We start from the raw sequence: 13245 nt of genomic DNA, 5'->3' as shown, positions 1-13245 counted from the left end.
ACTAATGTAAACAACAACAGATATGTATGTTATTGTGAACAGCCATCTGATGATGGACCTATTTGTTTGAAGCCAGTAACAGCGCTGTAAGGAAAAGGTACATTGCTGCTCCATTAAAGATGACATGGTGAATTGCAGACTGTTACAACATGGCTAATGTGTAACTGCCTTTTTGTTGTGTCTGCAATTCGGCATGTCATCCTTACAGTGAGTAGCAGTCAATCTTTTCCTTATGTTATTGACATTCCAACCTGGAGTTTCCAGTGTTTGATTTTAAATACCCTTATTATAAGCAGCTGGTTGCTATTTTGTTATCTGCAAGAATTAATGTGTATGCATGATGATACTTATCTGCTGTCCATTTTAGCAGACGATGAGACAAATGTCATATAGGCTTTGAGATCTTGTATTATGTCTGGAATTCTTGGTTTGGTAGTTGGGTAATTTTAGCAGTTCCCAGGCCGGTTCATTTATTTATACTCTAAACAATCAGTAAGACAAGCCATTTTTCCTGAAAAGTTGTTTTATCCTTTTTTCAGCAGGATATACAGGTTTTAACATTATTTTTTACAGAATCTAAATTAACAATTTTACCATTTGTGTGACTAAGTGTGAATGTGAGAAAAAAATGGGAGAGACCATTTTTTGCCATCAGTAGTACAAGTTTCTATGCCAACTAGCTCCGCAGATGACGGAGATATTGATGAAATGTATGATGAGATAAAAGAAATTATTCAGATCGTGAAGGGAGGCGAAAATTTATTAGTCATGGGTGACTGGAATTCGATAGTAGGAAAAGGGGGAGAAGGAAACGTAGTAGGTGAATATGGGTTGGGGAGAAGAAATGAAAGAGGAAACCGCCTGGTAGAATTTTGCATAGAGCATAGCTTAATTATAGCTAACACTTGGTTTAAGAATCATAAAAGAAGGTTGTATACATGGAAGAATCCTGGAGATTCTAGAAGATATGACATAGATTATATACTGATAAGACAGAGATTTAGGAACCAGGTTTTAAATTGTAAGGCATTTCCAGGGGCAGATGTGGACTCTGACCACAATCTATTGGTTATGAACTGTAGATTAAAACTGAAGAAACTGCAAAAAGGTGGGAATTTGAGGAGATGGGACCTGGATAAACTGAAAGAATCAGAGGTTGTAGAGAGCTTCAGGGAGAGCATTAGGGAATGATTGACAAGAATGGGGGAAAGAAATACAGTAGAAGAAGAATGGGTAGCTTTGAGAGACAAATGAAGGTAGCACAGGATCAAGTAGGTAAAAAGACGAGGGCCAATAAAAATCCTTGGGTAACAGAAGAGATATGGAATTTAATTGATGACAGGAGAAAATATAAAAATGCGGTAAATGAAGCAAGCAAAAAGGAATACAAACATCTCAAAAATGAGATTGACGGGAAGTGCAAAATGGCGAAGCAGGGATGACTAGAGAACAAATGTAAGGATGTAGAGGCACACATCACTAGGGGTAAGATAGATACTGCCTACAGGTAAATTAAAGAGACTTTTGGAGAAAAGAGAACCATTTGTATGAATATCAAGAGTTCAGATGGAAACCCAGTTCTAAGCAAAGAAGGGAAAGCAGAAAGGTGGAAGTAGTATATAGACGGTCTCTACAAGGGCGATGTACTTGAGGGCAATATATTATGGAAATGGAAGAGGACGTAGGTGAAGATGAAATGGGAGATATGATACTGCGTGAAGAATTTGACTGATTATTGGAAGGCCTGAGTCGAAACAAGGCCCTGAGAGTAGACAGCGTTCCATTAGAACTACTGACAGCCTTGGGAGAGCCAGCCCTGACAAAACTCTACCATCTGGTGAGCAAGATGTATGAGACAACTTTGAACATGGCTGATGTTTCCAGCAACCGTATACACAAATTTGAAAAAATGTAAAAAATCAGCCAACTGGTTGCCCAGGTTTTCTATATACCTTGACCAGGTTTCGTCACCTCTAAGGGTGACTTCATCAGAAGGTAAGGTAATTACCTAAAATGACATATTCATTTTAGGTAATTACCTTACCTTCTGATAAAGTCACCCTTAGAGGTGACGAAACCTGGTCAAGGTATATAGAAAACCTATGCAACCGGTTGGCTGATTTTTTACATATTTTTCAAAAATGTGAGACAGGCGAAATACTCTCAGACTTCAAGAAGAATATAATAATTCCAATCCGAAAGAAAGCGGGTGTTGACAGATGTGAAAATTACCAAACTACCAGTTTAATAAGCCACAGCTGCAAAATACTAACACGAATTCTTTACAGACGAATGGAAAAACTGGTAGAAGCTGACCTCGGGGAAGATCAGTTTGGATTCCATAGAAACGTTGGAACACGTGGGGCAATACTGACCTACGACTTATCTAAGAAAATAGGTTAAGGAAAGGCAAACCTACATTTGTAGCATTTGTAGACTTAGAGAAAGCTTTTGACAATGTTGACTGGAATACTCCCTTTCAAATTCTGAAGGTGGCAGGGGTAAAATACAGGGAGCGAAAGGCTATTTACAATTTTTACAGAAACCAGATGGCACTTATAAGAGTCGAGAGGCATGAAAGGGAAGCAGTGGCTGGGAAGTGTGTGAGACAGGGTCGTAGCCTGTCCCCGATGTTATTCAATTTGTATATTGAGCAAGCAGTAAAGGAAACAAAAGAAAAATTTGGAGTAGGAATTAAAATCCGTGGAGAAGAAATATAAGCTTTGAGGTTTGCTGATGACATTGTGGTTCTGTCAGAGGCAGCAAAGGACCTGGAAGAGCAGCTGAACGGAATGGACAGTGTCTTGAAAGGAGGATATAAGATGAACATCAACAAAAGCAAAACGAGAATAATGGAATGTAGTCGAATTAAATCGGGTGATGCTGCAGGAATTAGATTAGGAAATGAGAGGCTTAAAGTAGTAAAGGAATTTTGCTATTTGGGGAGCAAAATAACTGATGATGGTCGAAGTAGAGAGGATATAAAATGTAGACTGTCAATGGTAAGGAAAGCGTTTCTGAAGAAGAGAAATTTGTTTACATCAAGTATAGATTTAAGTGTCAGGAAGTCGTTTCTGAAAGTATTGAAGTGAATCATGGACAATAAATAGTTTAGACAAGAAGAGAATAGAAGCTTTTGAAATGTGGTGCTACAGAAGAATGCTGAAGATTAGATGGGTAGATCACATAACTAATGAGGAGGTATCGAATAGAATTGGAGAGAAGAGAAATTTGTGGCACAACTTGACTAGAAGAAGGGATTTGTTGGTAGGGCATATTCTGAGGCATCAAGGGATCACCAATTTAGTATTGGAGGTCAGCATGGAGGGTAAAAATCGTAGAGGGAGTCCAAGAGATGAATACGTACTGGGAGATGAAGAAGGTTGCACAGGATAGAGTAGCATGGAGAGCTGCATCAAACCAGTCTCTGGACTGAAGACAGCAACAACAACAACAACAACAACAACAACAACATCATCATCATTGGATTTTAGGCATTGTAACCTTGTTTGTCTCAGACTGTTGTCAGTTATGGCACTGGTAACTACACTACTGAACATCAAAAAGCCATAATTAACCTATCATGTCAGTTAAATTCAAGAAATCAACTACCCATGTGTCTAGTACTATGTCACAAGCAAATCACTATAAAACGTTTTAGCATTTCATTCAATCCGCTATAATTTTTCCTTTGCAAGATATAATGTGTTGTCAACTATTGCAATTCACTTTTTTCCACTTCAGTGAAGTGTACTTGTCTGATTTTGACTGCTCTCAGTCAGCTTTGAATAAATAGCTCAGATTGGTTTTTTCGGAGTGCATGCAAGAGATATGTTCAGTATCAGGTGTAACATGAAAGTTATGCTCCAGACAATATTTTGTTGTTTGGTTATGGAAATAAGAACATGCAGCGAACTGTGAGGTACAGCAAAGATAAAACAGACAAAGGAATAGAAGAACATTTTCCTGTTTGAGGGGCATTAGTGATTGTGAAGGCACAGTGCTGCTTTGCAGAAGAATTAGGCCAATGTCCCACAATGTCCACAAGATCAGGGGTCTTATGAGGTCTGTGAAGGATTCTGTAGATATTCTCCAAGCTTCAGGCATTCACGAACTTCTGTGTGAATGCAGCAAAGTCAATGATGGTGAAACTAGAGACTGATTAATACTAGCTTGTTGGAGTATGGTTGATATGTGCAGTTGGGGGAACACAGGAATCTCAAGTAACTGAGCATCACCAGGACTGTGGCCAATCTATCAGTTTTCAAGAACACTGTATACATGCTCAGCAATAGTGGATGCAGCAGCAGGAAATAAGAGAGGCTATTGAAATAATGTCTTGACCGCATGAGCAGGGAAGATGGCTACAAGTTACCTATAGTCTGCTGCCAGAAATCCCAGTCCAACGAGCTGCATTTGTTCAACAGTCAGCAGATCCACAGTACCTGGGTTCAGCATTTACAAGCAAGTGGCCACAAGACAACTGCCATGCAACTTCGACATCTTGCTGTGGGAAAACACAATCCCAGGGTGCAAGCTGCTGATTTATTGTTGACTACCAATCCTGACAGAGTAGCATATGCAATAGCCTCCCATGCTGCTACCCTTCCAAAGGCATCTATAATTTGAACTGTCCAGTAGCATACCAGAACTGGTGTCAGTAGTCACCTAGCAATCAAAATGTCCCCAGAATCCCACCGTTTAATCACACTGAAGTGGACTTATACAAAGACGGTTAAACATAGTTATATATGTATGTTGGTGTTTTATAATGATGTGGCCTAACACACAAATGGATTTTAGTCAAATTGATGCTGGCTGTGAACTTACATAGTGTGAAAATGGTATTCAGCTGTTATTACATGTTGATCTCATGTACTTAATAAACTCTTCTTTGAAATACAGACAGTGTATTGAACCTTTGCAGGAAACTTGGAATATTGCCCAAACTGTAGTATTTTGTAGTAAGAAAGGTAATTACACCTAATAATGTGTAAGGGAGGAAGCAATGATACTCCACACACGCTTGTCTGTGGTTTTCAATATTGTTAATGCTAATCTTGGGTTACACTATCCGATCCAAAGCATCCAGGCACTCATATGTGATGCAGAATTGACATCTAGATGTGTTGAGAGGAAGACCCATTCATATAAAAGGAGAGGAGAAGGATTGCATTGTCAGTAGAGAAGCAGTAGTAGCAGGGTGGGTGGTTCAGGAGAGCTAAGTGACTTTCCTTGTCATTTAGCTGTTGGATGTCACCTGAATAACTAATCTATCAGAGAGATTTCAGCCCTTCTAAAGCTGCTCAGGTTGACTGATGGAGTGGCTAAGGAATGACCTTAACTAAACCAAGACCAGGCAGATATGGATAGGGACTGTCAAGCATTGCGCAGGGTGGTTGTAAAAAAATCACATGAAATCAGCTGGAAAGACCAGTCAAGAATTTCCAAGTGCTACTAGCAATCCAGTGAGAACAACGTCCGTGTGTAGGGAGTTAAAAAGGATGTGGCGTAATGGTTGAGCAGCTTCTTATAAGTTACACTTTTCTGTTTTCATTGCTAAGCGACATTGGTGTAAAGAGTGATGCCGTTGGCCGGTGAATGACTGTAATGAGTGTTTTATAGTGTCGAATAACACTATACCCTGTTGCATTCCAATGGAAGATTTTGAGTTTGATGAATGCGTGGAGAAAGTTTCCTGCCACCGTGTGTAGTGCCAGAAATGAAATAAGGAGGAGGTAATGTTACGGTATGAGGCTGTTTTTCATGGTTGGTTAGATTGTAGTCACCTTATTGCACTCCAGAAAACGCTAAAAGCATTAGGGTATGAAGATATTTTACAGCAGTGTGTACTGCGTACAGTAGAGGAGCAATTCAGAAATGGTGGTTTTTGTTTTATCATGACTGTGCACTCTTGTCTTAAGGTAGCATCTGTGAGGCAATGGTTTGTGGACAGTAACATTTGTGAAATAGACTGCCTTGTCGAGTGTCCCTATTACCATCTCTGGTTTTGACAGTTGAGGAAGTGTAGGTTACCATTTCTTTACAGACATTCTGATATGTCATTGGAAGTAACCTCAGCAGATTAGTTTAAGCTCTCGTAAAGGCTAAGGGCATACACATCCAGTATTAATGTTTGCTCTAATAGATGTCAGGACACTTTTGATCAGATAGTGTATATGCAGATCTTATAAAGCAGATCACTGTTTAATTTAACTTTTTCCTCCTTCACTTTCTTTTTAGGTGCAAATTAAGCAAGAAGAAGAGAGTGGTTATTCTCCCACAGACCCCGAGTGTAGGACACTGAGAGTAAGTCTGTTATTGTAATGTTTTTGTATCTCATCACAAAGATTACAGAAAAGTTCAAAGACCTTTACCAATCTTTGTTCCTTTTGCTCAAGCAGGTTTCCATTTTCTCTTACTGTCCCAGTATTGTGTGGTTTCCATTGCACTTTTGGTCGTAGAAACTGTAAGATATGGATCAGGTAACTTTTGTGAAGCTTCCTGTACACTATATGTGCCAGACTGTCATACAGGAAAGCACCAGTAATAAAAGAGAATAATGCTATACAAGAAGTATGCTTCGAAAATAGTGCTGACTGAAAGTCGTGGTATGTGAAACAACACACCTGTTTGTTGAAGGAGGGCATTACACTTGTTAATGCCCTTGTTGCAATTTGAAAGGAGATGGCCATGTACCAGCACCAGGTTTCGGCCTCTCCATTCTCTCTATCTCATTGTCATCAACACCACAAACAAGAACCTAAAATAATCATTGGCAAACCTGTACAACACTAAAACTTCACACACTCATCAGTCATCCTTACTCGACAGATACACTTTCAGATATAAGTCTGGCAGTTCACAGATCAAAGTTGCAGCTGCATATGAAGACAGGAGAGCTTTCCAATTTGGTGACTGAACTTACGCTCTTGGAATCTCTGAGCAAACTGTGTCCTGTGACTTAATTTTTTAAGTGAATTTGAAAGTGATAGATGTGATCGGCATAGCAGGACTTGAAAGTAAAATACTTTGCTGTCACAATGAGGTCATGAATGGGAATCAGTTACTGGGAGTAATGACGAGAGTTCACAATTTTCTGAGTGGGCATTTTTCAGTACACAGAGTAGATTTTCTAATATTTGTGGTATTAATGATCAAAAGATAAAACTTCCGTACTTGCAGACACTCCGTATTTTGAAATACTGAAACAGTCTAGTGAACGTCTTGTCTTTCAATACATGCTGGATTCAGCATTGTGTGACAAATAGATAGTGTCTCACAGATTATCTTCTTTTATTTCCTTACAAAAACAATCAAGAAAAGCTTTTCACAATGGATTAGCCAGTTTCAATCAGCCATTGGTCATTATCAAATTAAATGCATCTGCAGCAAGTTATAATATTCCTGTTGTTTTATTGAGTGAGGTGGTACAGTGGTTAGCACACTGGACTCACATTCAGGAGGATATGTTTCAAACCCATGTCCGACCATCCTAATTTGGGTTTTCTATGATTTGCCTAAATTGTTTCAGGCAACTGCTGGGATGATTCCTTTAAAGGACATAGTCGTCTTCCTTCTCCATCCTTCACTAATCCGATAGGACCGATGACCTCGCTGTTTGGTCCACTCTCCCCAACCAACCAACCAACCAGTTGTCTTGCCAACATAGCATTAGTACCTTTGTATTGTAGAACCTAAAGTAACAATAGGAATGTTGTGTCATCACTTGCAGCATCTGTTTTTAGTCTGATGATGACCACTGGCTGATCGAAATCATTTACTGCTTTGTGAAATCCTTTCATGATTGTTATCATTGTAAGGAAATGAAAAATGGTAGTCAGTCAATCACTTAATCTCCATTGACAATATATCATTTTTCCTCAAAATGTCCCACAGAAACAGTGTGAATTGTGTCAGTTTTGTTGTTGAAAAATATGTTTGTTGTAACTATCTAACAATGGAAAATCCAGGATGGATTGGCTAAAATTTACAGACACGCGAAATTTGTCACGGACTTCAATGCGAGATGCCTTTAATAGGTTCCACAACGAAACATTGTCTCGAAATTTGGTACAAAATTTGAAGAAATTCTGGTCTTATGTAAAGTACACAAGTGGCAAGGCGCAGTCAATACCTTCGCTGCGCTGTGCCGATGGTACTGTTACCGAGGACTGTGCCGCTAAAGCGGAGTTATTGAACACAGTTTTCCGAAATTCCTTCACCAGGGAAGATGAATGGAATATTCCAGAATTTGAAACACGAACAGCTGCTAGCATGAGTTTCTTAGAAGTAGATACCTTAGGGGTGCTAAGCAACTCAAATCGCTAGATACGGGCAAGTCTTCAGGTCCAGATTGTATACCAATTAGGTTCCTTTCAGATTACGTTGATACAATAGCTCCCTACTTAGCAGTCATATACAACTGCTCGCTCACTGATAGATCTGTACCTACAGATTGGAAAATTGCGCAGGTCGCACCAGTGTTTAAGAAGGGTAGTAGGAATAATCCATCGAACTACAGACCTATATCATTGATGTCGGTTTGCAGTAGGGTTTTGGAGCATATATTGTATTCAAATATTATGAATCACCTCGAAGGGAATGATCTATTGATACATAATCAGCATGGTTTCAGAAAACATCGTTCTTGTGCAACACAGCTAGCTCTTCATTCGCACGAAGTAATGGCCGCTGTCAACAGGGGATTTCAAGTTGATTCCGTATTTCTAGATTTCCGGAAAGCTTTTGACACTGTTCCTCACAAGCGACTTGTAATCAAGCTGCGGGCCTATGGGGTATCGTGTCAGTTGTGCGGCTGGATTCGTGATTTCCTGTCAGGAAGGTTGCACTTCGTAGTAATAGACGGCAAATCATCAAGTAAAATTGAAGTGATACCAGGTGTTCCTGGGACCTCTGCTGTTCCTGATCTATACAAATGACCTGGGTGACAATCTGAGCAGTTCTCTTAGGTTGTTCGCAGATGATGCTGTAATTTACCGTCTAGTAAGGTCATCCGAAGACCAGTATCAGTTGCAAAGCAATTTAGAAAAGATTGCTGTATGGTGTGGCAGGTGGCAGTTGACGCTAAATAACGAAAAGTGTGAGGTGATCCACATGAGTTCCAAAAGAAATCCGTTGGAATTCGATTACTCGATAAATAGTACAATTCTCAAGGCTGTCAATTCAACTAAGTACCTGGGTGTTAAAATTACAAACAACTTCAGTTGGAAAGACCACATAGATAATATTGTGGGGAAGGCGAGCCAAAGGTTGCGTTTCATTGGCAGGACACTTAGAAGATGCAACAAGTCCACTAAAGAGACAGCTTACACTACACTCGTTCGTTCTCTGTTAGAATATTGCTGCGCGGTGTGGGATCCTTACCAGGTGGGATTGACGGAGGACATCAAAAGGGTGCAAAAAAGGGCAGCTCATTTTGTACTATCACATAATAGGGGAGAGAGTGTGGCAGATATGATACACGAGTTGGGATGGAAGTCATTAAAGCAAAGACGTTTTTCATTGCGGCGAGATCTATTTACGAAATTTCAGTCACCAACTTTCTCTTCTGAATGCGAAAATATTTTGTTGAACCCAACCTACATAGGTAGGAATGATCATCAGAATAAAATAAGAGAAATCAGAGCTCAAACAGAAAGGTTTAGGTGTTCGTTTTTCCCGCGTGCTGTTCGGGACTGGAATGGTAGGGAGATAGTATGATTGTGATTCCATGAACCAGCACTTAAATGTGAATTGCAGAGTAATCATGTAGCTGTAGATGTAGATGTAGAATATTATGAAAAGGATGGTTGCTACACACCATATAGCGATAGCGGAGACGCTGAGCCACAGACAGGCACAACAAAAAGACTGTCACAGAATAAGCTTTCTGCCAACTAGGCCTTTGTCAGAAATAGACCACACACACACACACACACACACACACACACACACACACACACACACACACGGCCACATTCTCTGGCAGTTGCATTTGTGTATTTATTTTTGACAAAGGCCTTGGTGGCTGAAAGCTTATTTTATGATAGTCTTTTTTGTTATGCCTATGTGCAACTCGGCATCTCTGCTATACAGTGAGTAGCGACTATCCTTTTCATAATATTTTAGTAAGTATCTATAATATCTGTGGCAACAATGGTCCTTCTGTCACCTAGTACAAGATACGTGTGAAATATCTCAATATTTTAGTTGTCAGTTATTTCTTCATTGTATTACGCTTAAAATGTGCTGCAATGTTTTGTAGTGAGATACAAGTTTTGTATGTATTTGCTTTGGTCATAAATACTTACATTTTGTGCATATATCCTGTTATAATTTCCAGTTTAAAATGAGTCTGTTGTACATACAGAATTGTAACGTAGTAGAGTTGGCCACTCTGATGCATCGCAACTGATTAAGATAACAGTGTTGTTAAGGCACTGGACTAGCATGTGTGAAAAATGGCCTGCCCATCAAGATTTAGGTTTCCCAGTTTCCTTGAACTGATGAATGCAAATACGCGATGGGACATTTGAAAAGGATATGGTTATTTCCTTTTCCTGCCAGAGCTTGTGCACTGTGTGTGGTGACCTCACTGTCAGTTGACTGTTGAACTCTATAATAGTCCTTCCTGCTGATGCACTGTGATATTGTATCGTGTGAGCTGTAGTCTTCAGTGCTTCAGTGCTAAGTTAGATATAATATTTTAAATAGAGTGTCATCATTAACGTCAACTGTATTTTTAAGTTGTTTCAAACAATGGAAAATTCAGAATGGAATCTAACAATATTATGAGAAGGAAAGTTGCTACTCAGCATATAGTGGAGATGCTGAGTCGCAGATAGGCACAACAAAAAGATTTTCTCACTTAAAGCTTTCTGCCAATGGCTTTTGTCAGCAGTACACACACACACACACACACACACACACACACACACAGAGTCTCAGGCAGGTGTGGTTTCAGTTACCTGAGACTGCAGGTGTGTGTGTGTGTTTATTGTTGACAATGGCCATTGGCCAAAAGCTTTAAGTGTGAAAATCTTTTTGTTGTTCCTATCCGCGACTCAGCACCTCCGCTATGTGGTGAGTAGCAACTTTCCTTCTCATAATATTTTTAAGTTGTTTTATTTTTAAACTGATACTTAGAGCCAGAACAATAATAGAAAAAAATTGCAGAAAGACACTCAGATGTTTCTTGTGGAAGCAGATATTCTCATATTTAGCGACTGTGTATGCTGTAGCCTGAGTTAAGCATATGAAGCCAAAAGTAATGTAATGTAGAGTTCAAATTTTTTTTAGAAGACACACAACCATAACTGTAATCAGTTGTACGTGGAATAAGGCACAAATACAGTGAATAAATGGAAAGCATTTTTCAGAATCATAAGTACTAGAAATCAGAGAAATTAATAGCACTAAGTGCCAAACTCATGAATGCAGCAAGCTAAGCAGCTCCCATGGAATATTTCAACTTACGTTTCTGAACTCATCATGTATGTTTATCTTCATTTGCTTCTACGACTACCATCACATATCCATCATTAAATGATACTTATGGCAAGGAAACTTCTGGCAGAATGTAAGTAATGAAGGAGTTAATGAGACCAGTCACTAAACAGCAGAAGCGTTGAGTTGTCTACGGATGGATATGTGTGTGTGTGCGTGCGAGTGTATACCTGTCCTTTTTTCCCCCTAAGGTAAGTCTTTCCGCTCCCGGGATTGGAATGACTCCTTACCCTCTCCCTTAAAACCCACATCCTTTCGTCTTTCCCTCTCCTTCCCTCTTTCCTGACGAAGCAACCATTGGTTGCGAAAGCTAGAATTTTGTGTGTATGTATGTGTCTGTTTGTGTTTCTATCGACCTGCCAGCGCTTTCGTATGGTAAGTCACATCATCTTTGTTTTTAAATATATTTTTCCCGCGTGGAATGTTTCCCTATTATAGACATACATTCTTTTTTATGTGCCTGTCAGCAGTTCAACCCTTCTGCTATTCAGTGAGTGGTCTCCTTTACTCCCAAATTATTAACTGATATTTCATCAGTTTCTTAGTTAGATCTGACATGGCTCCACCATTGTTCCTCAGCTTACTTCAGCATGGTCCCAAGTTAACTACTACTCAGTTTTGGGCTATTTCTTTCTACAAAGATGAGGACTAAATAGTCCTCTTGGAAGACAATATGTTCAAAGCTTTGCTACAGGATGTAGGTGGGTCCGTGTCACCCTGCACCTGCCACTATTAGGCTGTCTACATAGTTCAAATATGTGCACAAAAACCTCAAGACCTTAACAGTACATACATCGAAATTGTATTCTTGCACATCTCTAATCTGCTACCCAAAAACTATCATGTCTTTGTGTGTGTAAAAATTTGTGTGTATGTGAAAAATTAGTAACTGCTTCTTTGCAAATGGACTGTCATAGAATTTAAGTAAAACACACAACTTGTAATTAAGTACTGCACCATTAGAATAATGCATGAGGGTAAATTGGTAAATGTAACAGAATATCCTAATTTTTTAGGTGTTTATAGTGACAAGAACCTGAACTGGAAGTTGCACATTACACGACTTCTTAAATATTTAAGTTCTTTTTCGTTATAAATAATATGAGATTTTGGTGATGAAAATATCAAAACATTGACTAATTTTCAATATTTTCATTCACTAATATCTTAAGGTATCATAGACTATGATAACTTGTCATTTAGGGGAAAAGGTGTTAGTTGCCCAGATATGTGTATTAAAGGTAATATTTGTATGTGGTGTCCACTCTAGAAAACTGTTGGCACAGCTGACAGTAGTCTCACAGCATGGTTGTTCTGTTATGAAATTTGCTGTCAACAGTCAGTCACAATTCTCCAACAACAGTAACATTTGTAAATGTAATACTAGAAGGGTAAATGCCTTGTCACAATATTAGTGTGGGACAGAAAGATTTTCAGCCTAAAAGTAATAGTCTTCTTTACCCTGTGACATACATACAGAGTTTATTAGGTAACAAAATTAATTTTAAATATAAACTGAAATCACTTCTGTTTGACAACTGCTTTCACTACATAGCAGGATTTCTAAATGTAAATATGTGGTATTAGTAGTAGTAATGGTAGCAGTAGGCAGTAGGTTGTATTAGAGAGAGAGAGAGAGAGAGAGAGAGAGAGAGAAAGGAAGTTGATCATGGTGAGATGTAAATCACTGTACGCTAAAAAGCTGTTGCTTAAGAAATAATGTTAATGGATAGCATG

General features: G+C 39.0%; 1 protein-coding gene across 3 annotated transcripts in view; it reads left to right on the top strand.

Annotated features, from left to right (window-relative positions):
* The window catches only part of LOC124795037 (transcriptional protein SWT1), a 283974-nt gene that overhangs the window by 10452 nt on the left and 260277 nt on the right, over nucleotides 1-13245 (top strand). The window contains exon 2 of one of the 3 annotated variants that reach the window (XM_047258818.1): nucleotides 6244-6309. The exons of the other annotated variants lie outside the window; for them this stretch is intronic. Coding sequence (XP_047114774.1) covers nucleotides 6244-6309 — 66 coding nt within the window. The remainder of the gene's footprint in view (nucleotides 1-6243; nucleotides 6310-13245) is intronic. 3 annotated transcript variants of the gene reach the window in all.

The sequence above is a fragment of the Schistocerca piceifrons genome, chromosome 4 (assembly GCF_021461385.2).
Source record: "Schistocerca piceifrons isolate TAMUIC-IGC-003096 chromosome 4, iqSchPice1.1, whole genome shotgun sequence".
Classification (NCBI taxonomy): domain Eukaryota; kingdom Metazoa; phylum Arthropoda; class Insecta; order Orthoptera; family Acrididae; genus Schistocerca; species Schistocerca piceifrons.
The sequence above is the reverse complement of the archived record's forward strand: the minus strand, read 5'-3'. Positions and strand labels throughout refer to the sequence as shown.